The 27,700-nt window shown below is 40.6% G+C and overlaps 1 protein-coding gene across 9 annotated transcripts in view; it reads right to left on the reverse strand.

The window, feature by feature from the left end:
* Positions 1-27,700, reverse strand: part of EPB41L2 (erythrocyte membrane protein band 4.1 like 2) — a 503,144-nt gene that overhangs the window by 306,020 nt on the left and 169,424 nt on the right. For all 9 annotated transcript variants that reach the window (XM_030196542.1, XM_030196541.1, XM_030196540.1 and 6 more), the window contains exon 4: positions 23,372-23,476. In XM_030196542.1, coding sequence (XP_030052402.1) covers positions 23,372-23,476 — 105 coding nt within the window. The remainder of the gene's footprint in view (positions 1-23,371; positions 23,477-27,700) is intronic.

Genomic DNA, 27,700 nt, shown 5'->3' on the forward strand with positions numbered 1-27,700 from the left:
TTCTTATCATCCAGACCATTTCCAGAAAAGTGGGACTAACAAAGCAATCCCTATACATGTAGTATCATGACAAACACTAAGTCTACTAGCCCCAAAGAGAGATTATAAAAAAACCCTCTAGCTATAAAACTTAAAATAGAAAATAAAGTTGACCACATAGAAGCTCTAAAATCTGAGGGAGGTATCTTATGACCTTCTGCCCATGAAACTGCTTCACTTCTGGTTGAGTCCTCAGCTGCATAGGCAGACTAACCATCTTTGGAATACTTCAGCCAAAGTGATCAACTCCTTGTGCAAGTTATAATCAATTTCTATGCAGCCTCACATTTCCTCATGCCTCCAAACAAGACAATCTGTCTGACCTCAAACTCGCTGGTCACTACCAAGCAACGTAAGCATGATGCATACAACTGGACAGTGAAAAATGTGAAACTCCTTTTCACAAACTGTTTCCTGAAAGGAGGCAGTGTGACTACCTGACTCAAATGCAAACCAGTACTACCTTCGGCTGAAAAGATGGCACTAACCACAGTGAAACTTCTGTCTTGGCTAAACTAGGAAAGAATCCTGCAAGAAAGAGCCTGAAGCTAAGAGATTTGCCCAGTGGGACAGTTACCAGAAACACCACCTTGAGAAGAAGGTTTAGTGGTGTGCTGGAGCCGGCTCGCAAGAGCCAGTTGTTAACTTTGCTCGGCTCTTGCGAGCCGGTTGTTGAAACGCGCGAGCCGGCTCTTCTCTTCCCTCCCGATCCGGTCCCTCCTTCCCGATCCGGTCCCTCCCTCCCGATCCCTCACGTCACCGACCCGACCTGGCTCTTCGCATTCTTCGGGGCAGGCAGTCTTGCCTGCCCGCTGCCAGAACTGACTCTCCCCCGCTGGCGCTGCCGGTTCGCACTTTAAAAATGGCCGCCGAGACTTCCAGAGGCAGCCTCGCGAGACTTCTGCTGAAGTCTTGGCGGCCATTTTGAAGCACGGACCGGCAGCGCCACTGGGGAGAGTCAGTTCTGGAAGCGGGCAGGCAAGACTGCCTGCCCCGAAGAATTCGAAAAGTCAGGTCAGGTCAGGTCGGTGACGTGAGGGATCGGGAGGGAGGGATCGAATCAGATCGGGGGAGGGAGCGGATTGGGAGGGAGCAGGGGAGGAGAATTCGCCAACAACTCGGGAGGGGGTGGCAGGGGAGAGAAGGGAGTCGCTGGGCATTTGTGGATGGCGGGGAAAGGAGGGTCACTGAGTATGGCTGGGTGCATGCAGGGCAGGGGAGAGGAGGGTCACTGCTGGACATGGGTGGATGGAGGGCAGGGGAAAGGGGGTCACTGGGTATGGGTGCATGCAGGGCAGAGGAGGGTTGCTGGGCATAGGTGCATGCAGGGCAGGGGAGAGGAGGGTCGCTGGGTGCATGCAGGGCAGGGGGAAAGAAGGGTCATTGGACATGGGTGGATGAAGAGGAGGGGAGAGAGAAGAAATGCTGGACATGGATGGAGGGGAGGAAAGAGTGAGGAAGGAGATGAGATGAGGGAAAAGAAAGAGGAGAAAAACTGCACATGGATGAAGAAAATAGGCAGAAGCTAAGGACCAGAAATGAAGAAGAAAGGAGGAAAGGAAATAAATAAATGGAAAGGAAGCCCTGGAAACAGAGTTAAGAGGACAGATAGCAGCAGATTCGGATACTGGCCAGCATGATCAGAAAAAAACAGTCACCAGACAACAAAGGTAGAAAAAAGAAACATTTTATTTTCATTATAGTGCTTGGAATATGTTCACTTTGAGAACCAGGTGCTCAACATTAAAAGTTTATATTTATTTACTTATTTATAGCATTTTATCGCAGATTAAACATGAATTAGATTGGAACCTGGGATCATTTAATTTTTTTTTTCCTGGAGTAATGCTTTGCCCCCCCCCCCCCCCCAGGCTCTCTCCCCGGCTATAGCCAGCTTTGCAATTTTGGGGGGGGGGGGGGGGGGGCAGAGGGGGACCGGGGAAACAGCCTGTTAAACATTTAGCAGCACACCACTGAGAAGGTTGTCCAAAGGACGCTCACCTAAGTAGTTCAAGGGCACAGGCCTGGACACTTGCCAGAGGAAGTCAAAGTCCTAATCGGGAAAGAACAAAAACCTGAATACGAAGGTGTAGGATCAAATCAGGGAGAGACACAAAGAGGTGCCCTCATACTCAACTCTCACTAAAGCCACTAAGAACTACAAAAAAACCTAAAGCTAAATGAAAGGAATGGAAGCCTGAATGGAGAATCTTTGCCCATCACATCAAGACTCAAAATACTTTTCATAGCCCAGAATACACTAACATGGAAGCCTTTAAACCTGAAGGATGGACAAAAAAAAAAAAAATATCAGGGTAATTACACTGATGCTTTGGGCAAAAGTTTAAAATGTCCAAGATGTAAGATACAAGTGAGATGCACTGACTACAGTTTATTTACCTCTTCTAAGGTCCAACAATTTTTATTAATGACAGAACAAAAGCAAGCATAAATGAACACAGGGCAGCACATTAAACAATGAAGGAGACAGTGGAGACCACTGAGGGACCCCGCAATCAGGGATCCAATCCCTAGAAAGATTACCAGCTTTTTGCATTTTATAACAATGAGCTGTTAAAAACCCTCTGAACCAATTCAAAACCTTCTTACCCATTCCTATGTCGCTCAACCTGGACAGCAGAATATCATGGTCAACCAGGTCAAACACAGCCGAAAAGTCAAATTGAACTAGAATAGCATTGTAACCACGACTGAGCAACATTTCACTCTGGGCAATGATATAACTAGTCATTGTTTCGGTACCACAGTTTTTTCGAAAGCCAGATAGAGTGGGATGCAAATATTCTTATCATCTAAATACTCATCTAGATTTTAGACACAAATCCCTCCATTAATTTAATAAATTTTGGGATCAAAGCAATAGGGTGATAATTACTAACTGCATGTATATCTCCACTAGAATATTTCCCCATCTTTATGGAAAATTTCCACTTAGTAAACAATCATTAACCCAATTCGTCAAGACAGAAAGAAAAGTGTCACTGGCCGATTTTAATAAGTACGCTGGACAGGAATCAAGACAGCAATTTGATTTTACAAACCTATTTAACAATTGTCTAACCTGCTCTACCTCCAGAGCTTGAAAGTTATTCCAGATACAATCAGCTGAAATGTTATCTAACCTATCTGATACAGCTTGTTATCTAAGTATAGTAGTAGGTAGCTGTTGTCAAACTTTAACAACCTTGTCCCTGAAAAAACAATGTAACATATCTGTGTTGTGTACCACTAATATTTCCTAATCTTAAATCATCAGTATTTCTAAGATTGCCCACTAGATTAAATAATCTCAGTGAATCTGGAAGACGTGGAGGGCCATAATCGAAAGGGATGCCCAAGTTTTGCTCAGGACGTCCTCGTAAAACGTCCCGGTGGAGGGGAGGGGAAACCTGTATTATCGAAACAAGATGGACGTCCATCTTTCGTTTCGAAAATACGGTCGTGGACACCCAAATCTTGACATTTAGGTCGTCTTTAGAGATGGTTGTCCCTAGACTTGGTCGTTTCTGATTTTCTGTGATAATGGAAACCAAGGACACCCATCTCAGAAAGGACCAAATGCAAGCCCTTTGGTCATGGGAGGAGCCAGCATTCGTAGTGCACTGGTTCCCCTCACATGCCAGGACACCAACCGGGCACCCTAGGGGGCACTGCAGTGGACTTCAGAAATTGCTCCCAGGTGCACAGCTCCCTTAGTGTGCTGAGCCCCCCAAAACCCACAACTGTACACCACTACCACAGCCCTTATGGGTGAAGGGGGGGCACCTAGATGTGGGTACAGTGGGTTTGTGGTGGGTTCTGGAGGGCTCAAATTTACCACCACAAGTGTAACAGGTAGGGGGGAGGGGGATGGGCCTGGGTCCGCCTGCTTGAAGTGCACTGCACCCACTAAAACTGCTCCAGGGACCTGCATACTGCTGTGATGGACTCATGTATGACATTTGAGGCTGGCATAAAATATTTTTTAAGATTTTTTTTGAGGGTGGGAGGGGGTTAGTGACCACTGGGGGAATAAGGGGAAGTGATCCCTAATTCTCTCCAGTGGTCATCTGGTCAGTTCGGGCACCTTTTTGTGGCTTGGTAGTAAGAAAAACAGGACCAGGTAAATTTGTCCAAGTGCTCGTCAGGGACACCTTTTTTTTCCATCATGGGTCGAGGACGTCCATGTGTTAGGCACGCCCCCGTGAACTTTGGTCGTCCCCACGACGGAAAGCAGTTAGGGATGCCCAAAATTGGTTTTCGATTATGACGATTTGGGCGACCAAGTGAGAAGGACGCCCATTTTCCGATTTGTGTCGAAAGATGGGCGTCCTCTTTCGAAAATGAGCTTGAAACTGAGCCAAATCTGCTGTCATCTATTAGGTTACTATGTTGTCAAAAGCTTTTTGAAAATCAACATACACTACATCAACTGGCCCACCTTTATCTACATATTTATTCACACCTTTAGAGAAATAAAGCAAATTGGTGAGGCATGACTCCCCTTGGCAGAATCCATGCTGGCTCTGTCCCATTAAACTATGTTTGTCTACGTGTTCAGTAGTTTTATACTTTATAATAGTTCCCACTATTTTGCCCAGCACTGAAGTCAGGCTTACCGGTCTGTAATTTCCAGGACCACCCCTGGAATCCTTTTTAAAAAACAGCGTTACATTGGCCACCCTCCAATCTTCAGGTACTATGGACAATTTTAATGACAAGTTACAGATCACTAACAGCAGATCAGAAATGTCATGTTTCAGTTCTTTCAGTACCTTCATGTGCATACCAACCGGTCCAGGTAATTTACTACTTTTAATTTGTCGATTTGGCTCAGTATGTCTTCCAGGTTCACCGAGATTTCTTTCAGTTCTTCTGCATCGTCACCCATGAAAACCATTTCTGGTACAGGTAGATCTCTTACATCTTAAATGTTGGATAAGATTCGGTTAAGTGTTTGTGGAGACTTATGGTGCATTATCCATAATATTCACTGAAAGCAAAACTGCTATAATGGACAGCATTTACTCAGTGAAATCTGAATTCTTGACAGAATAATGAGATCATGTTTATTTATTTCCAAAAATTATAACTTGCATTATCAAAAAATCTAAACTGGGTACTGGCAGAAAAAATTACTGTGCATGCAAATTTCTCTAATATGCCTAGTGGTTAGTGCAGCGGACTTTGATCCTGGGGAACTGGGTTCAATTCCCAATGCAGCTCCTTGTGACTCTGGGAAGTCACGTACCTCTCTATTGACCCAGGTACAAAATAAGTACCTGTATATAATATGTAAACCGTTTTGATTGTAACCATAGAAAAGCGGTACATCAAGTCCCACCCCCCTTAATGAAATGTATGTTGACGCAACAGAAATGTTCAAATGATAGAGGATTTCACTATTTCAGACATCCTTTTAGCTTTTGCCAAGAGACATTTTTAAAGATGTTTGAAAAGAACACTATTAAAAAAAATGAAAATATGTACAATAGTTTTCCTTTCAGTTAATTAGAATGAAGCTATTGACCCAGTCTGTCTTGTTTTAAGTTGGGCTGCATCTCCCAGCTGCATAAGAACATGGATATGAAAGGTCATTGGGATCCCCTCTAATGGTACCTCTGGTGCTATGTTAGATAACAGCTCGAAATCTACACAACAGAAGAGTGCCTGGCATTCAACCACACCCCACAGCTGCAATTCAGTACAACAGTTGGCTCATAAATGGACGGCTCTGATGAGCACACCAGAATGAGAAAAACACATCATTCAGCATTTAACATTGCCTGGGCTGGAGGTCAGATTTGTGGCATTTTGATCTGTGGAGGCAAGAGCCAAGGCAGGAAAAACTGAATCAGGGAGAGCTGGTGCCAAGCGAGAACAATTAATTTTTCAGACTCAGTAAGTATCAAAGAATAAAAAGAATGAAGCCAACAGCTCTAAAGATTCCTAGAATATCTACTGATTTTACATTGCTATTAATTATAATTTGCACAGAAAAATTTCTGTTTTTTTAGATGTAGCCTTCTCAAGCACAAGCACTTTTTTTTTTTGTTTGTTAAGGAAGCAAATCTAACAGGTCAAAGAAACTATGGTCAAAACAAATTCAGCGAGTGTAATTACAGATAATTGCTAGAGGTGATCTAGAAGGGATGTAGAAAAGCCATTTTTGAAGGTCACTTTAAAGAAAAAACAAATTATTAATAATCAACCATTTAACTGGCATGATCTAAGTAATGTAGGAGGTCTTTTACCAAAGATTAGCTCGAGTTATCTGCAGCAGGGTCCATAGGAATAAAATAGGACCTGCTGCAGATTGCTTGAGCTAACCTTTAGTAAAAGGCCCCGGTAATTTGCTATGTACACAGTAAGTAGAGGGAGTAATATTAGAACAGGGAACTTTATAAGTCCAAAAAATGAGTCTGCATAACATGCCTTCTTCCTATGCAAAGACAATACACTTTTCAACCTGTTTCTTTTTCATTTCAAAATATAAAGTTTAGGGCTGTCCATCGCTTAAAATGTTTAAGCGCACAATTGTGATTAAATTTTTTTAAGGGCCCAATTGGTCGCAATTAAAATTCTTAATTGCACGATTGATCGGATAAAGCAGCCCCCTCACATTTCCTCCTGTACAGTGCAATATATAGATAGATGTAAATTCTCAAAACTGATATATTTCAATTACTAAAATAAAAATAAAATCATCTGTATGTTCCAACTTTGATTACACCCTGCCTATGTTGTCTATTAAAATGTTTTATTGTGTTGACATTGTAAGTAGTATACTATGCCATACTTTGTATTGTTTGAATATTTTTACTGTTGTAATTGTCTATTGCTTTTGTTTGACTTATTCTTGCTGTACACCACCTTGAGTGAAGTCATTCAAAAAAGCGGTAAATTAATAATAATAATTTATCTTACCGTTGTTGTCCGATGAATTTATCTTTTCAATCTTGTTCTCTATCTCTGGTTCTGCTTCCCTGTGCTCTGAACTCTGCTTCTAGGGTCTCCTGTCTAGTATTCACTATTTCTTTTTTTCTCCTCCTTTCTCATCCTACCTTATATCTATCTTTCACATTCACCCATTTTTTCCTCCTTTTGAATTCTGTCTAGTTTCCATTTCTTCCATTCATGGGCACCATCTCCTCCGTTCTCTCTTCCCTTTCCTGGGCACCGTCTCCTCTGTTCTCTCTTCTCCTCTCTCCCCCTTCCCCTTCCTCTCCATGGGCAAAATTTCCTCCTCTCTCTCTTCCCTTCCTTTCTGTTCCTCTCCATGGGCACAGTCTCCTTCTGTCTCTCTCTCCCCTTCCCTTCCCCTCCACAGGAACCATCTCCTTCTGTCTCTCCCCTTCCTTTTCCCTCCACGGGCACCATCCCTTCTCTCCCCTTCCTTTTCCCTCCACGGGCACCATCCCTTCTCTTCCCTTCCCCTCCATGGGCACTGTGTCTACCTCTCCTCCACGGGCACTGTCTCTTCCCTCCACACCACGATCACCATCTCCCTTGTTTTATCCATCACCTATCTCCAGCATCTGTCCCTCTAAACATCTCTTTCTCTCTCTCCCCCAGCAAATCTTCCTGTGCTTCTGAACCCTCCCCCCCCCCACATGATCCCCATTCTCTCTTTCTCCCACCAACTCTTCCTGTGCTTCTAAACCCCCCCCCCAACCGTGTTCCCCATTCTCCATCTTTCTCCCAACAACTCCTCCTGTGCTTCTGAACCTTCCCAGCAGTCTCCATTCTCTCTTTCTCCCAACAACTCTTCCTATGCTTCTGAAATGTCCTCCCTCCCCCTCCCCCAGGGTCCCCATTCTCCTTCTTTCTCTCAACTCTTACTGTGCTTCTGAACCCTCCCCCCTCTCCCTGCGGTCCCCATTCTCTCTCTCTCTCTCTCTCAAATCTTTTGCTCTTGAATTCTCCCCCCTCCTCCCCGTGGTCTGCATTCTCTCTTTCCTTATACCTGCTCCTCTATGCCCTCCAACTTGTCTTCAGCGCTGTAGCACTGAAGGCATGCTGCTTCTTTCAGCAGCATGAAGCCTCTCTCTGTAGAGCCCCACAAGGAAACAGGAAGTTCTGTCAGAGGAGGCAGGACGCTACAGAGGCTTCAGGCGGTTGAAAGCAGCAGCATGCCTTCAGCACTGCAGACAAGTCAGTGGGCTGAGAGGAGCAGGTAGAAGGAAAGAGAGAATGCAGACCACAGGGAGGAGGGGGGAGGGTTCAAGAGCAAAAGATTTGAGAGAAAGAGAGAATGGGGACCGCAGGGAGAAAGAGAAAGCAGAATGCAGACCACGGTAGGGTGGGGGAGGAGGGATCAGGAGCAAATGTTTTGAGAGAGAGAGAACCATGGGGGGGGGGAAAGGCAATATCAGAGAGCCCAGAGGAGCTGGAATAAGGGACGAGAGAATAATCACATTCCACCTCTTCTGGGCCCCAGCAATGCTGCTGCTTAGAACCCCTCCAAGCTTACCCCAGACCTCCACGGTTACTTCCAGGTCACAGGTGTGGCTCCACCTTCCCCACATTGCTTGGGAACAGCACAGCAGCAGAGCCAACTCGGACCAGGATCCAGCAGCCGGTCTCTGCAGCCCAGGTATGCCATGGATGAGGGAGGCAGACCTAGCGTTAACGTATGTTAAAAATTTTAACACGTTAAATATTTAACGAGCTCATCACATTATTAACACATTAAATGTGCAGCCTTAATAAAGTTATATCTGATAAATCCTTATGTAAAATCTGTAGTTAACAGATGCCTATGTGCTTTTATTAAATAAGGGTCCCAAAATTAGCCTCAGCAGCATTCACACTATTTTACACCTGCTCTGATAAGTTACATCTGCAAATACACTAGACATCTAAATGTGTATTTTATAAAATATGCATTCACATCTCAATGCCACTCCTGCCCAAATTATGCTTCTGGGAACACCTGCATGCAGATTACATAAAAGTAGGCACACACTTTACATGTGCCTACGTTTTATGCACCTAATTTTATAAAGGCTCTTCTCTACATGTAAAACAGGCTTTACACTCTGCTGGCCTGGATTGTAATTCAGTCTATAAAGCAAATAAATGCCTGAAGTTTTTAAAAGGGTATCCAATGAATGCATTCAAAGTACAGTATATACTCAACTAAGTTGATCTCATGTGTAAGTCAAGGACAATTTCTGGACTAAAAATGGCCAAAATCGGTGTGACCTATGTTTAAGTATATATGGCAACCATTTAGTACCTAAATTTGCCCCCCCCCCCCCCCCCCCCCAGCCAACAGGTCAATTTCCCTGCCTCACTCACACCCAATCACCCAGATCTAGCATGCCCTATCTGCTGCCGTCTCCCCCCTCCCCCCGAACCTAGCATGGCTTCTTGCTCTTTTGGTTGTTTCCAGACCTCTCCCCCTCCCCAAGTCTTCTACACAGCACTGGAACTGTAGCATACACTGCCCAAATTCTGCTCCAGATTGTGTCCTCTGACTCATCCTGCCCCCTTTGACTCAATGTCCCTTTTCAGCAAGGTGGGCACAGGACATCCTTTGGAGCAGAACTCAGGTGGTGAGCACAGAAGGTACACGGTTTTTTTTTTAAGCATCTTCAGGTGTTGCCTGTAGATAAGACCAGCCCGTTTTTTGTTTTTTTTTGCAAGACTTTTCTGTCTAAATTTCTCAACTTATATTTATATTTGAGCATATACAGCATACTCTTTTGAGGAAATGAACCCATAAAGGATAACATGTGGCCATAAAAACGCCCCCATTTTATTCTACAATAATGTAAAATAGAAGAAAAATAACTTTGGACTAAAAGTAAACAACCTATAATTAAAGAAGTCCGTACTTTCAATGTATACAGCAGTATTTCAAAAGTAATAATCAGTAATATTTAAAATTGTAAAATTAAGTCTAATTTATTCCAGAGTCCTACTAGACTCTGGAATAAAAAAGATTTTTAACCACTGGAACTTTATCTCTAGTTTGAAAGCTCTTAAGCCAGTATGTCATGCTAAGGAGTCTAGGGTTCCCAAACTGCATAAGGCTTCTGGCATGCTCATACTTGAAGGAAATTTATCGCATTAACAGGAAGTATAATTGCACATCATCTACAAGGATTTATCAGATTATAATTATATTTTGAGATGAAAAAGAAACAAGTTAAAAAGTACATGCTATAAGTATAGGACAAAGGCAAGTTTTGCAGACTGCAAATAAGTTTTTAATTGGATGGGGTGTGCGAATGTGGTATTGTGCAAAGAAGGTCTACAGATGTGGGGTGGGAAAGTGGGAATGTTGGATATGTGTTAAGATGAAACAAAAAAAACAAACAAAAAAAAAAACTTATTCCATTAGAAGCTACATTATTAACTCCCTTATACTCAACATTTTAGTAACTCGTTGGAGGAAAAAGCCTCAGAGTTCATGCAAGCGAAAAACTAAACCACGTATTCAGTCACATCACAGGAATTTAAAAAAAAAAAAAACCTCCTGAGATTACCAGCTTTTTAAAATATTTTAAACAGTTTCTTCAAATCAATAAACTTTACTTCAAAATTTTCAATAGGAAAAGGAAAAGAGCTAATAATGCAATTTCCAACAGAGTGAATTTTATGTTTTGTTATTTTCCCTCCATTCCTCTACATTATATAGGGGTAACATAACATAGTAACATAGTAGATGACGGCAGAAAAAGACCTACATGGTCCATCCAGTCTGCCCAACAAGATAAACTCATATGTGCTACTTTTTGTGTATACCTTACCTTGATTTGTATCTGTCATTTTCAGGGCACAGACTGTATAAGTCTGCCCAGCACTATCCCTGCCTCCCAACCACCGGCTCTGGCACAAATCGTATAAGTCTGCCCAGCACTATTCCCGCCTCCCAACCACCAGCTCTGCCTCCCACCACCGGCTCCCGCCACCCAATCTCAGCTAAGCTTCTGAGGATCCATTCCCTCGGAACAGGATTCCTTTATGTTTATCTCATGCATGTTTGAATTCCGTTACCGTTTTCATCTCCACCACCTCCCGCGGGAGGGCATTCCAAGCATCCACCACTCTCTCCGTGAAAAAATACTTTCTGACATTTTTCTTGAGTCTGCCCCCCTTCAATCTCATATCATGCCCTCTAGTTCTACCGCCTTCCCATCTCCGGAAAAGGTTCGTTTGCGGATTAATACCTTTCAGATATTTTAATGTCTGTATCATATCACCCCTGTTTCTCCTTTCCTCCAGGGTATACATGTTCAGGTCAGCAAGTCTCTTCTCATACGTCTTGTAACGCAAATCCCATACCATTCTCGTAGCTTTTCTTTGCACCGCTTCAATTCTTTTTACATCCTTAGCAAGGTACGGCCTCCAGAACTGAACACAATACTCCAGGTGGGGCCTCACCGACGACTTATACAGGGGCATTAAAACCTCTTTTCTTCTGCTGGTCACTCCCCTCTCTTTACAGCCTAGCAACCTTCTACTTACGGCCACCGCCTTATCACACTGTTTCGTCGCCTTCAGATCCTCAGATAATATCACCCCAAGATCCCTCTCCCAGTCGGTACCTAGCAGACTCTCACCGCCTAACACATACGTCTCCTGTGGATTTCTACTCCCTAAGTGCATCACTTTGCATTTCTTCGCATTGAATTTTAATTGCCAAACCTTAGACCATTCTTCTAGCTTCCGCAGATCCTTTTTCATGTTTTCCACTCCCTCCTGGGTGTCCACTCTGTTACAAATCTTAGTATCATCCACAAAAAGGCAAACTTTACCTACTTACCCTTCAGCAATCTCACTCACAAATATATTGAACAGAATTGGTCCCAGCACCGATCCCTGAGGCGCTCCACTACTCACCTTTCACTCCTCCAAACGAATTCCATTTACCACCACCCTCTGGCGTCTGTCTGTCAACCAGTTCACCACTTCGGATCCTATCTTCAGCCCGTCCAGTTTGTTCAAGAGACTCCTGTGGGGAACCGTGTCAAAAGCTTTGCTAAAATCTAAGTAGATTACGTCTATAGCACATCCCTGATTTAATTCTCCAGTCACCCAGTCAATGAATTCAATGAGGTTCGTTTGGCACGATTTACCTTTGGTAGTCTCGGATCTCGCAACTTATTGGCTTCCAGGAAATTCACTATCCTTTCCTTCAGCATCGCTTCCATTACTTTTCCAATAATTGAAGTGAGGCTTACCGGCCTGTAGTTTCCAGCTTCTTCCCTATCATCATTTTTGTGAAGAGCGACCACATCCGCCGTTCTGCAATCCCATGGAACCTCTCCCGTTTCCAATGATTTATTAAACAAATCTTTAAGAGGACCCACCAGAACCTCTCTGAGCTCCTTTAATATCCTGGGGTGGATCCCGTCCGGTCCCATGGCTTTGTCCACTTTTAGCTTTTCAAGTTGTTTATACGCACTCTCTTCCGTGAACGGTGCTATATCTACTCCATTTTCATTTGTACTTTAGCCAGTCCATCGCGGTCCTTCTCCAGGATTTTCTTCTGTGAAAACAGAACAAAAGTATGTATTTAGCAAATTTGCTTTTTCTTCATCATTATCTACATAGCAGTTCGCAGCATCTTTCAGTCTCACAATTCCCTTATTTGTCTTTCTCCTTTCACTAATATACCTGAAGAAAGTTTTGTCATCCCTCCTTACATTTCTAGCCATTTTTTCTTCCGCTTTCACCAGATATATCTCTCTCTTGGCTTCTTTCAGTTTCCTTCGGTATTCCTCTCAGTGTTCGGCTTCTTGAGTTTTTGTGTATTTCAGGAACGCCAACTCTTTAGCCTTTATTTTCTCGGCCACTTGCTTGGAGAACCATATCGGTTTCCTTTTTCTCTTGCTTTTATTTACTCTCCTTACATAAATGCTTGTGGCTCTATTTATAGCTTCTTTCAGCCTGGACCACTGTCCTTCCACTTCTTGTTCGTTCTCCCAGCCATCAGTTCCTTCCTCAGGTATTCCCCCATTTTACTAAAATCAGCATGCTTGAAATCTAAGACTGAGTTTTGAGTGGCCGCCCTCCACTTCAGCTGTCATATCGAACCAAACCGTTTGATGGTCACTGCCACCCAGGTGGGCACCCACTCGGACATTTGATACACTATCCCCATTTGTGAGCACCAGATCCAGCGTCACTCCCTCCCTCGTGGGTTCCGTCACCATTTGTCTGAGCAGAGCACTTTGAAAAGCAACCACTATCTCTCTACTTCTTTCTGATTCCGCAGACGGAACCTTCCAATCTACATCTGGCAGATTGAAAGATTTCAATCTGATTTCTCCCATCAACAGAACCTCTCTCTTCTTTCCCAATTTCTGAATATCTGCTAAGTGAAGGGCAGCAGCATTTGGGAGTGAGGCCTATATATAAATGCAAGGAGGATTTAGGATGTTTAGGGTCCATATGAGGGGATAACGCTGGAGCACAGATGTGGAGTGTGATTGATTGCAGGAAGACTAAGGAAATGAGCCTGTAAATACTGGGATCGAAGGGCAGTGCAAATACATTTTTTGCTGGATAAGGGGACGCTTCTATTATTTCGATAACATCAAGCCTAACCACAGCATTTGACTTAGATCACAAGCTACTTAGAGAAAGGTGTATGCAGTTAAGTATTATTTCTTTTTGTGGGGTGGGGGGGCAGGGGAGTTACAGTAGATAAAGTAATGGAGAATGATCAAAGTATTATCAATAGATTATGGAGTGTCCCTCAAGGGCCCCTTACCCGCACTACTTAATATTTATCTGTATCATTTGAAAGAAATAATTAGAAAACCAGATGCTTTTTTTTTTTTTTTTTTACACATGCATAGATGATATTCAGTTATTGATGTCTATGGAAGGAGCGAAGATACTTACCTGTAGCAGGAATTCTCCTAGGACAGCAGGCTGATTGTTCTCACATGTGGGTCAACGTCCGCGTCGGCCTAGGAAACGGAACAAATTCTGAAGCAAAAATAAAGTTTTTTGCCTAGAGTCTTCTGGCGCGTGAATCACGCACACCGCGCATGCGCGGATGACTTCCCACACGTCGCGCGAGCGTGCCCCCTAGTTAAATCAAAAAGCATAGAACAAACTAGTAACGACTCCAAAGGGGAGGTGGGCGGGTTTGTGAGAACAATCAGCCTGCTGTCCTCTGAGAATATCTGCTACAGGTAAGTATCTTTGCTTTCTCCGAGGACAAGCAGACTGCTTGTTCTCACATGTGGGGTATCCCTAGCAACCAGGCTCACTCAAAACAATGAACATTGGTCAACTGGTTTATGGTTTCAGGTCAATCTATGTTATGTCCTCGCCGTTGTGAGGCCCAGTTGACCAATGTTCATTGTTTTGAGTGAGCCTGGTTGCTAGGGATACCCCACATGTGAGAACGAGCAGCCTGCTTGTCCTCGGAGAAAGCGAAGATACATACCTGTAGCAGGTATTCTCAGAGGAAGGCAGGCTGATTATTCTCAGAAACCCGCCCACCTCCCCTTTGGAGTTGTTGTTTATTATTTGCTTTTTGATTAAACTGAGCTCACGCGACGGGCGGGAAATCAGTCGGTGCACGCACGCCAGAAGACTCTAGCAATATTTTTTAAATATTTTACTTGCAAAAATGCTGGTTCCCTGGCCGATGCGGACGTCGACTCACATGTGAGAACAAGCAGCCTGCTTGTCCTCGGAGAAAAATTAGCTCCTATGCCTGTATATGTAAGACAAGTTAAAAAAAAAAAAAAAAAAAAAGAGTCTGATCAGCTCTGTCCAAAAGCCCAATTTTTCCCCATGAAATTACAAAAAAGAATTAAAGTTATCCAGAGCCAACTCAGAATAACTGTTTGATATTTGCTGTAATAACTCTTGCTAAAACTATTTTTATGTAACTTGAATTCTGTTCAAATCTCATTCTTTGAATTTTCTTTGTTCCTAACCATGCTTTCTCTTTCTGCTCGGATTACTAATGCTACAGTGCTTTATACAAAAAACAAAAAGAAGGAGCACAGGATTGCTAGAGGAGATTCTTCGTAGCCACAGGATATGTCTCTACATCCTTGTTTTTTTAAAATGTTTCATTTCATAGCTCTAAAGCACTGTAACTAGGGATATATTTAATTCATGACCTAATTTACAACCTTTTAATTGTCTTTCATTTGTTCGTCTGTCCTTATGTTATCCCTTACATACATTACATTCACACATATAGAAATGGAATCAGAGAGGTATGCTTTCTTCTACTGGGGATCTCTAGAGTCACATCACTTTGTAGAATAGAGTGTTTGAAGCGTTACAAGAACGCCATAGGAATATTTATGTATAGCCCTTGTTTTTATTTGAAATTAATGGTAATCATATGCCTGATGAGTTAGCTAAAGAAATAACTGCAATTACCACTGGTCTCACTGATGGTACTGATGTAGCAATGTCAATGTTAGCTGATTCTCCCAGACCCTATATTTTGGACTCACTCATTGGACGGTGGGTGTTTACAAGCCTAAACATCTCTGTCTTGCCTTTCCCAGGAAATGCCAGACAGAAGGGGGGATGGTAGCATTGTAAATAAGAGACCTAGTCCTGTTAACTACTTACATTTATGCATTAGTTAAAGTGTACAGAATTAGGGTTTCTTTTTCTTTAAGAATAAACTTTTCCTTAAAGATAACTTTTATTTGAAAGATATCTTTGCCTCATCTAAGTGAATCTTTGTAAATGTCAGTCAAGGACACAGCTTTTGTCTGCCTCATTAGGATTTTTTCCTTTTTTAAATCTGATTTTTGCATTGGATTCAAAATTTGACATCCACATTTTTTGATAAATTTTACATTAACTGTGAGATTTACTGAAAGGTTCCTGTCTGTATTTTTCCCGTTGTGTCCACATGCTATGTACTTTTACACTTTGAGCTTTGTGATGCAGTTTTGTTGTTCCCATGTGTTTGCGTTTTGTTCCTCCCTGGCATCCCTGGGCAATAAGCTGTGCTTTGCGGGTGAGATTCATCAACACAGGATTTGCGGCAGTCCTGCTGAAACTTTTGTTTTGCTAATAATGCAAGGTAACATTTGTACCCTGTTTTACTTAATGTGTTTAGTTCGTTAATATCTGTGTCACTTTACCTCAGGTAACTGAGATTCCAGAGGAATTACCCCACAGGAAAAGTGAATTTAGATGAATGTTTAGATTAAGAAGTTAAGATATTTTGTGTACCTTGAAAGAAGTTTTGTACTGCCCCAGAATGGAGATACTGTCTTTCTGGGCGATTGCCTAGTTTGCCCCAATTTGTTTAGATTACCTTCTCTTTCACCATATTATTAAAGAAACAAGAGGGATGCTTCAAAATAACATATATACAATTTTTGATGGTAATTGTAAACAGCTGTTAGGTTAAACTATTTTCCCCCTTTCTTTTTCTGTATTTTTTGACCTTTGTTTAGTATAAATGGAGAAATTGTGCTCCTAACTACTTGATGCCCTAATCTTCTTTATGCAAGCTATGAAATAGTTTTCTTACTACAAATAAAGAATTTTATTTTCCCTAGTTTCTACTGTTAATAATTGGATACTGATGTAATTTTTATTTTTCCCTATTTTCCATAAATGTACTGTGCCTATCTAATGCTTTTAAGAAGCTTGTTTGTAATAGCCCAATGATAAAGATTTAAAAATTACGTCTTGAATTTTATGGAATACTACAATTGTGCAGAACTTATAAGCATTCTCCCTTCAATTCTGGAAATTTTATGCAGGAAGTTACAGAAATGTTTTAATAAATGAGAAAGTCTATTTGTAATGAGAGCTGCAAATATGCATGTGTAAACTGAATCTAAGTAGAAATGTTTGTACAGGGACATGTATATGATTTCTGACATCCTTTTTTGATCAGACCAGTATCGCCATTAATTTTTATTATATCCTACATACACCTTGAACTGTGCAAAGAATGAAATTTGAGAACAATGTTACTAATGAATTGGACAACTATTATATGGACTATTTAACTTGTTGGAAACCATGAGATGCTCTAAGTGGAAGTCTTCTGGATGCAACATGATGCCTGCCTGTGTGAGCCTTCCAATGGTATACAGACTGCTGCTTCATAATACCAGAACCTACACTGAATTATAAATTTCTCTGATGTCAAGACTGTCTATTCATCAAGTCAATGAAATTTTAAGTGACTCTGAATACCCTGATTTCTAATCGTTTACATATTATGGACTTTTCTAAAGATTTTATTTTTCTTACTGAATTATCTCCTTACATCACAAGCTGTTTTATCCACTGCTAATGTTAACTGCTTATACAATGTTCACCATGCTATGGAAAATTTTCATAGTATCTAGTTTGACCACTTTGATAATCGTTACTGCTGTATCTGTACTACTTGGCTGTTGTGTAATACCCTGTATTAGGAGTTTAGCACAACAATTAATTGAAACTCCTTTAAGTAAGAAAGAAACTATAGGACATGAATATGTTCTATATGAAAGACTACATATTAACAGAGAGATTTAAAATGTTGAAGACTATGCTTAAATTTTCTGTGATCTTTTTTTTCCGTATTATTGTCCTCCTCTAGGATTATTTAGATGGGGAGGCATTGTAAGTAACATAAGGCCCGGAGAAGGTTAAAGAGGGGCAATGCATATATAAAGTTCACTATAACCACCTTGTCCTGTTACCCATAGCCCAATACCTGCAAAAAAAAAAAAAAAAAAAAAAGTTTTGACATTGTGACTCACACCTACAATCTCCCTAAGCTCAACATATATTTGAAAAGGAACTCATTGCTCCCCTCTGAGATAGATGGGACTATAGCAGGGGTTCAACACAAGAAGCCCTTACTCTCAAAGGCCTTCAAGGGGGGAGATGTAGAATTATGAGCACTATGCACTATGGAAAGGGTCAAAAGGCCAGAGATTGATAAGCCTGCATGACTAGAATTTATGATCTATTATGATACCCTTAAGGGCAAGCAGGCTTGGGAAAGAAACTAGTATAAACAACAGGAGAATGTGGTTTAATATGTTACGGAAAGCAGATGGTGAGAACCAGATAATAATCTATGAGAAGGATAATTTGCAGAAAAGTTATGTAAATTATTGAAACAAACGATATAAGCAACAGGAACAGAACAGTATTTTATGTAACTGTACTGATCTCTCATGAGAAACTATTAATTGTATCTGTATTTGGTAAGTAAATAAAAAAAAAATGGACTCTCTCATATGCATGTAGCCCTGGTTTCTTTTATCCCCCCCCCCCCCCCCCCAAATTGTGGATGGCTGGTACATGCTAATCATCCTCCCCAGGTCATTTTCTGGATGCTAACATTATAGTTCTCCCCAAACCAAATAAAGATTGTAAATTGGTGCAAAACTATAGACAAATCTCATTGCCGAACTCAGACTATAAAATTTATACAAAACTTTTGTGTTGCAGGTTGGAGAACATCATTCATTCGCTCATACATAGTGATCAGGCTGGCTTCATAAACTCAAGATATAGTACTGATAATACTAGATTACTGTGTCACCTTATCCACTTTGCCCAGTCTAAGAATTATCCTATATTATCTGTTTCCTTAGACTCAGAGAAGGCGTTTGACCGGGTGGAGTGGAAATATTTATTTGGCATTCTTGATCAGTATGGTTTTCTTAAACTCTTCCTTCAGATGTTACACTTATTGTATTCTTTACACTTATTGTATTTTCTCCCTTCTGCTTAGATTGCAGCCAACGGTGAACTCTCTGAACCCTATTACACAGAGGCACCAGACAAGGATATCACCTCTCCTATATCACCTCTCCTATTTAATCTGGCTCTTGAGCCACTGTTGGCTGCTATCTGACAAAACACCAATATTACTGTTGTCACCTTGGGTCAGGAATGAGTTTAAGCTTTCAGTGTATGCTGATGATATAATGCTTTACCTCACCCAACCTCAGAAATCTATGAAGGCACTTATTTACTTAATATCTAATTTCTCAGAGCTTTCAGGTTATAAAATTAACTGGGATAAAACCAAACTAATGCCGCTCAATGATACTTGTATCCCCTTTACCATCCCTGGTTATCCTCTCAAATGGATTGTCTCCTCTATTAAATATTTGGGTGTTTTTAATAGAGATCTTCTCATCACTATTAAATTCAATATTGACAAAATTGTAGACAAGGTAGAGGAATCCCTCTAATCATGGTATCCATTAAATTTATCATGGTGGGGGTAGGCTAGACACCATTAAAATGATGGTAGTTCCTAAAATTACATATACCCTAAGAATGATTCCCCTACTCTTTCCTCACTCCTTCTATAAGAGATTGGAAAAGTTACTGTCCAACTTTCTAGGGAACTCCAAAGCTCCTAGGATCTCCTTAGGTAAATTCAAATTACCTAAATTACATGGTGGAGGAACTTCCCTGATCTCCTGCTATATCACAAGGCTTTTATTATCTGTCAAGGTCTAGAACGGGTTGCTCCCTTTAACTCTACCTCTCTGCCTAGATGGCTACTCTTTGAGCAATTCACTATAAATCCACTAATACACTCCCACTTAATGGGTATGCATTTTCCTAACGGCATTGTCTCTAATCTCATTATTAACACCAAACAAACTATTAATCTCTTTTGACAAATTACTGTCCATCCCATGGTCTACCACCACATACATAGTAACATAATAGATGACGGCAGAAAAAGACCCGCACGGTCCATCTAGTCTGCCCAACAAGATAAACTCATATGTGTATACCTTACCTTGATTTGTACCTGTCCTTTTCAGGGCACAGACCGTATAAATCTGCCCAGCAGTATTCCCCGCCTCCCAACCACCAGTCCCACCTCCATCACAGACCGTATAAGTCTGCCCTTGATTTGTACCTGTCTTTTTCAGGGCATAGACCGTTTAAGTCTGCCCTTGATTTGTACCTTACCTTGATTTGTACCTGTTTTATTTTATTTCAGGGCACAGACAGTATAAGTCTGCCCAGCGGTATTCCCCGCCTCCCAACCACCGGTCCCGCCTCCCATCTCCATCTCAGACCGTATAATCTGCCCAGCAGTATTCCCTGCCTCCCAACCACCAGACCCGCCTCCCATCATTGGCTCTGGTACAGACCGTATAAGTCTGCCATCTACTATCCTCGCCTCCCAACCACCAACCCCTCTTCCCCCCACCTGCTCCTCAATGGATTCCATACATGTCTATATGGAATAACCCTAAGATCCTAATTGATAAAAAACAAATCTCTTTGTCTCAATGGCAACACATAGGCATATGGGATCTTAATGCTTTTATTAATCCCATTAATCACACATGGAAATCTTTCTCAACCACAAAAACAGAATTTTCTTTAACAGATTCAATTTTACCAATGCTTAAAATTAAGTTTTGTTCTGAAAAAAGGTAAATTACATGTCCAAACTTTGTCCCACACCCCTGAGATCACTGATTTATCTGTTAAATTCCAAATCTCTGGTCTTGTTGCCTCTTATGTATATAAATACATTTTAAACAAGCCCCTGTTAAATGTTTAGGCTTACGTAAATGCTGGAAAGAAGACATTCAACAAACCATTAATGACAAAACTTGGGAAAAGATTTGGAGCTCTTTGTTTAAATGGTCGAGATCTTCATCTATATACTTTTTCTCACACAGATCTCTAAGAACACCTCTGAAATCACATTTTATTGACCCCTCTATCTCAAACTTGTGCTGGTCAAGTCAATTTGAGAAAGGCACTTTTAGATATTTGATTTATGAATGTACATGCATAAAGAAATTTTGGTATGGTTTGGTCCACATTAGCAGATATATTTCATCTCTCTGGTCCTATGCTATATAAATATGTTATACTAACAGATCAATGTTTTAGTGATACTTTAGAGGACAATGATTGCTCACTAGTCAGTATTCTGCTAACTTAAGCCTTAAAAGTAGTTTTCTCGCATTGGAAATCCCTTAACCAAGCTACTTACCAAGAATGGTAGAATTTACTCTTTTTAACATATCAGTATGAAAATCATTATGCTAAAAAAAATCGATGCGCCTTCCCTTTTATAATAAAAAAAAAAGGTCTTCACTTATCTCATACCTAAAGAAAGACTAAGCAGTCTTCTAGTTATTTCTCATATAATCCTGTACTCCAGAAGTTATGCTAAACTTTATCAATGCTGTTTGTTTTATTGTTCTGTATTAGAAATTTAATAAAAATACTAAGACAAAAAGAGCCTGCCCTAGACATTAAGTTACCATTCCTCTATTGTCCGGAACACTCCTCAGCAATGAACAAGTTGAGTAGCCCTGAGCTTAGAAGTTACCCATTTGTGCTCATCTGTTCAGAACCACACCAGACATGGGGTTACCATATGGCTCCAAAAAACAAAAACTGGATCATAATGCAGCCTCATGATCTATTTTTTGATCGGACTGTATGAGAAGGTTTTTCAAGATCTTGGAATTTAAAAGAAATATTAAGTCCAGCAAATTTATCATCATATAAATCACAGGAGGCCATGAATACTCAAATCCGTCATGAGAGATGTGGTCATTGTAAAACGTGCTCTATTACAGTTGAAACTAGTGAGTTTAGAAATCCAGTGGACAGTAGGGTGTTCAAGCTGAAACAAAACATGAATTGCCAATCAACTTTTGTGATATACATTTTGAAATGAGTGCCAAAAGTTGTATGTAGGAAAAACTATAAGAAGTCTACATCAACTGATCACAGAACATCATTCTTGTGTTAAAATGTAGAAAAAGGGAGCACCTTTGGTAGTGCATTGTTTGGAAAAGGAACACCTTTCTGAGTCATTCCAGTGCTTTGCTACAGACTGTTTTCCCTTCAATGTCTGAGGAGGGAATCAGATTAAAGCTTTGGTGAAATGTGAGCAATGTTGGCTGCACACCTTACAATCTTTGGAACCGCAAGGATTAAACTCGCAGATCGAATGGACAGCATTTTTTTTTAGGGCAACCAGCAGTTTGGAGTTGATTTATAAGACTGATTTGCAATGTTTCCTTGTTAAAATCTATTTTAAATCCATTAAAAGTATAAAATGACAGAGTCAGAAAGCTATTTAAATGGCTCAGTTCCACTTTCCAGTTAGGGTGAAGGGTGAATGTCGGCGTCATGCAGCCAGTAAGCACAGTGTTTGAATTCTGGCATTGACTACAGTCAAGTAAGTTTGTATAATCTTTTGATTGCTATAGGAAATTTACATTGAAGGCACTAAAAGATTGCTGTATATTTTATAGGTGATGTGAGAACGTAGTCACCTGAAGAAACTTAAATAGTGAAACAGAGAGGGCCCATTGGTATAAGAATCAAGCTAAGGGCTTTATATGTTTGAAAATGCAACACTTAATGAACAACTGAAAATACAACATTGTATGAACAACTGAATCACAATGTTTGAAATAAAAAAAATTATTATTTGGAGTGTTTTTTTAGACATGAGAAGTCCAGTGAAAGCTGGCATGAAGATAGTTTCACTTGCTGCCAAGCTGGGACATTTGAGGTCTTTTTGCTCCATTAGTGATTATATATGCAGCAATTTGAGCATTCTATAGAACATAGATTAGACATGAGATTTAAGATCACAGTGAAGTTTTCAGCTTGGAAGACTGTTTTCCAGAAAAAAAAAAAAAAAAAAAAGAGGACAGATTGAATCAATTGATAGCTGCAATGATTTTCAAGTTTTGTATTTACAAAGTATGCCTGAATTGCTACGTTGTAGGCTAACAACAGTTCTCTGCAGACAACAGGATTATTCAGATACACAATTCCCACCTCCTCCAAAAGCGGCATTATTTCTTGAGCTAGGGAGCTGAGGAGTCATGCATATTCTACACCTGCTGGAATTCTGAACCACTGCACGGTGCAGACTTTGCGCAGAATTCTCCAGGGATGTAGGCTTCAGAATTTTTGCACAGAATCCTGGTGATTTAGCCAACTGGGTGACGAGACATATTTTTTTTTTTTAACAAAATCAAATACACTGCAGTAGTACCACGAGAATATCAACAGGGCTATTTTTTTTTTTACCCTCACCCCTCTAAACTGTACCAGTAAATCCACAGTGAAGGCTGACTGGCTGGCCCTCCCTTCATATCCCTGATGGTCTAGTGCCCTCTTCGGGAGCAGGAAAGAACCCCACTCCTTCCTGCCCACGCCCGCTGTTCTCTGGCCGGCCCACTGGTACACTTCTTCAAAATGCCAGCTGAGACTTCAAGCAGTAACATTTAGCAGAGGCATTTCCAGGTGCAGGCTTAAGATAGGAACCAGACTAGTTCTTTGCAAAAACTCTTCATTTCTCAAAGAAAACGTAGAGATGGCAAAAGACTGTTCTTACCTTCTCATCTGCATTATCACAAAATGACAGGCCAAAATAGTCCTTTTCCAACAATTTGAGCTGTTCACACACCTTGTCCAATAACACCTGGCCCTTGGCTCGTTTCTGGAAAATCAAAGTTCTTTTAGTGCTTTTCCTTTCAGAGTATTAAATTTCTACATAACATATGGAGTAACAAATGGAGGCTCATTTTCAAAGCACATAGATTTACAAAGTTACATAGGTGGTTATTTAACTTTGTAAATCTATGTGCTCTAAAAATGAGCACCTTAAATATACTTACTATATAATAAAATTTGCATTGCAGATCCAACCATGTCTCTCAGTCTGAAGCACAAAGTGCTGCCACAGAACATAGTAACATAACATAGTAAGTGACGGCAGAAAAAGACCTGTACAGTCCATCCAGTCTGCCCAACAAGATTAGAACAAAAACACACATGTCTAAGGGGCCTGGCAAATATTAGGCATGCCACCTCAATCTTGGGGAGGGGGAAAATAACATTGATACTGCTAGTCAATGACTGAAGTTAAGTTTCAGAAGAGATTTCCTGTTAGTCCTCTAGCTGAAGATGATACTTGCGATTGTGTGTGATATATCTACATACTATTTTTGAGTGATATATGAAAGAGGGATAAAAAGACAAAAAGAGTACTTAAAGATAAAAAGCTCTTTGTTGCTACTGACGTCCCTTCCTCAGTCAGTCTGAGAAAAGGGTTTCAGTAGTCATAAAAGTTTACATCTTTAAATATCCATTAATCTTATTGGGGGGGCAATTTTCAAAAGCCTATGTTTATTATTTTATTTATTATTTACTGCTTTAAAAAAAAAAATTTCACCAAAGGCAATGTAAGAGGAAAAATATAGTCAAACAACATATTATAGCATAGTATATTCTTACAATGTCAACACAATACACATTAAAACATCTTCACAGCCAGCACAGGGTGTGGGAGGTGGTGGAATATACTGACAGATAAAATATATAACTATTGTTACTCGAGTTAAATAGAAGATAAGGGTGACTGGCTTAAGGAAAACTGCATAGAGCTGTGCATAAAAATGATTCCACCTACAGTATGTGCAACCAGTGTTAGTTCTTGTGTGTATAACTACCTAGTTAATTGCTTCCTCCATTAAAGGCTTGGGAGAAGAGTCAAACTTTCATCAGTTTTCAATAAAGCCTTTCAGAGAATGTGTTACACAGTGTGGGGGTTATTCCAGAGAAGGCTCATTTGCAGGTATCACATTGGTTGAATTCCTTTGCAGAAGGTATGGTTAGGGATATTCCTTGGGAGGAATGTTATTTACCATAGACATGAGCACTTTTAGCCCCATACACCACCATAAATTTTCAAAGAAAACCCATATATATAGGTACAAATGTGGATTGTAAACCCACAGGGAAAGTGAAATACCTATCGTACCCAAATGTAGCTCACGTTGAGTTCACATTCAGAAAGGCACATTATTAAATCTAAAATTCAATCCTTGACCTCAGAAGGTATAATGTTGCATATGTAATGCAACATGTCTTTGACTGGATCAGGGACTGCTAAAAACAATTGATTTTGACATCTGCTAGGCAGGGAAGGCAATGGATTTATAAATGGATGAAAGTTAATCCAAGGGTAACTCTTCTGCTCCCTTTGAAAGTTAGCTTAGAATTGTATCATGAGCTGCATGGGTGTATATGTGTGTGTGTGTGGGGGGGGGGGGGGGGGGGGGGGGGGGGGGGGGGGGGGGGGGTTTGAGACACTGAGTGAGAGATGGAACCAGGCCTCTTGCAGATCTTGTTACCAAGGAAGGTAAATACAAAACCTTTGATTAGGTGAAGCAAGGTACCCTGGGAGCTAAAGTTCTTAAAGAGGAATGTTAGGAAGCACTGGAAGAAACTTTTCTATTAGATTATCTAGACCTACCCTGTCCCTGTATCAAAAAGGATTAAGGGGCTACACCTCCAGAATGGGATCCAAAGGTAGTAGCTGAAAAATGGATGAGGGATTTGATCGCACAGCAGGATTTCAGTGGTGTGGATTTGGAAAAATTAAACATCTAACATTCTCATATTCAGCAAGTTTGCAAGAGCAGCTGTACAAGTTTCTGTTGAGAATTTACATCTCACCACACCATGCACATTTAGTAAAGATCTGACACTAAAAGCTCCCATGAGAATGCTTACTTACAACATATGTTTTGGGAGTGTGCACAAATGACATCTTTTTAGGAGAGAGTGGTTGGTTATCTAAGGTCAATCACAGGGCTTCAACTTCTAACTACAGTAGAGATTGTATTGGGGCAACTGCTTTTGAAAAAAGGAGAGCATTGGATATTTTAAAAGCCTTTTTAATAGGTAAAAAATGTATTTGCATAGTTAAAGTTGACACATCCCGCACCCCCCTACTATAACACAATGAAAGAATGAACAATATCAGCTGTTAAAGTTTGAAAAAGCTGATGGGTGAAATACTTCCCTGAAGAGATTTTTATGGTTCAACAAATCTGGTACCCAGTGTGGGGCTAACTTGGCCAGAAGGTGCAGTGTCCTGCAGAATGTTTAATTTACTAGACTACAGTTTCAATTATCCCAACTCCGCCAACCCGACCATCAGGCATATCCAATAAACCCCCTGGTGACGCAATCATACTGCAGTTAAGTCTGCTACTTCTCTGCCTGTTTTCCTGCTTCAAACACTACAAGGAAGCCATGTTTTTGATTTGAGATCGTGCTTTTCTGCAAGAGAACCTTGCAGTGCAGCAGATATTCCTTCATGCACCCCTCATTTGGAGGGTTTCCAGTTTTAGTTTTGCTGCCTTGAATTCTGCTTCACACTGGTTTAGACTGGAGAAGACAACACAGTGATCTTGAGAAATGGGGCTCTGCTTGGTTCACCATTTCTGTACTGTATATGCGGTTGATAAATATGGTTTCCCTTGCTCGGTCCTATAACTGTAGAGTATTTCTATTCACACTGCCTGCTGTACAATTGCTGTACTGTATTTACTACTCTGTGTTTGTGCTCAAGTTGCCTGCTGTACAATCGTTTTCATTTTTTTGCATTGATGATTAGTGTTAACAATATATATATTTTTTAAATTAAAGATACCCTATGCCTCTTCTTCACGCATAAAGTATGTTTTCTCTGCATTGTGTGAGGGGTTACCATTGTTTACCATATTATCTGACTTTTCACTTATCTGACAACAGGCTGGTCCCAGTCACATCAGATAATCAAGCTGTATTGTAATTAGATCATCCCTGGAGTTGGGGGAGAGAGGAGGGGAGAGATATGATACTGAGCTATGTTTATGTGGTGTGGAGTTGGGCCATGGAACAGAAACAACACATGGTCAACTATATAAACAAAGTTGTTGGGTTTGTTTGGTTTTTTTTTTACACGCAGTGAGAGGTGGAGCTAGGGGAGGAGGAGGGTATATTACCAGAAGGAGAAAGGGGAAGGGGATATATATAGATATAAGCACATACACACACGTGACATCTATTTATACAGCCACAGATGTACACTGGATGTTGACATGAAGCTAAATTTATTGAGCTTTAAGGGCCCTGAATAAGTTGAAAAAAATGTTCCAGAGAAAATTCCTAACTATATAATATATTTCTATTCTTGCACATTTAAACAGTTCTCTTACCCACTAAAAAAGATGGAGAAAGAGGAATAGCAAATTAACATTCAATATGCAAATACAGGTGTGACAAATGTTTTTCATAAAGACTGCAAACTGAAAACCTACACATCACCACTTAACTAATTCAAAGTAGCTTAATATAAAACACAGTTAATCCACAAAACCAGAAAAGAAAAAAATGCCCATTATCAGAAAAATCACCATGCCATACAACAATGATTTCCTAACTTTTTTTTTCATCTGGCGGCACACTGACAAGGTGCAAAAACAGTTAACCAGAGAAAAATAAAAGAAGAATTAGCCTCCATGGCTCTCTGCAAAACTTGTCAAGGTACACCATCAGTTTTTTTTTTATTTTAACATATTTTTATTATATAATCTCAAACACATTGAGACAATGAAATACATAACATTTACATAATCAATAAATCAAGGAAAATAAAACAGATATCAACTTCGTCCACCAGAAAAGAAATACGATTCCAAGATATTAGAAAACCTAACAGGAAATAAAAGAAAACTTACTTCTGCCACCTCTTAGGTCAACCTCCAGCCTGCTATTCAGGGAGGACATACAACATTAACTTCCAACCTTGCATCTAGAAGATCAATAAGCAGTTTAGGGTCCATGAATTGATATTGTTTACCCTCCAGCACTATGTTACAAATACAGGGAA

The sequence above is a fragment of the Microcaecilia unicolor genome, chromosome 3 (assembly GCF_901765095.1).
Source record: "Microcaecilia unicolor chromosome 3, aMicUni1.1, whole genome shotgun sequence".
Lineage (NCBI taxonomy): Eukaryota > Metazoa > Chordata > Amphibia > Gymnophiona > Siphonopidae > Microcaecilia > Microcaecilia unicolor.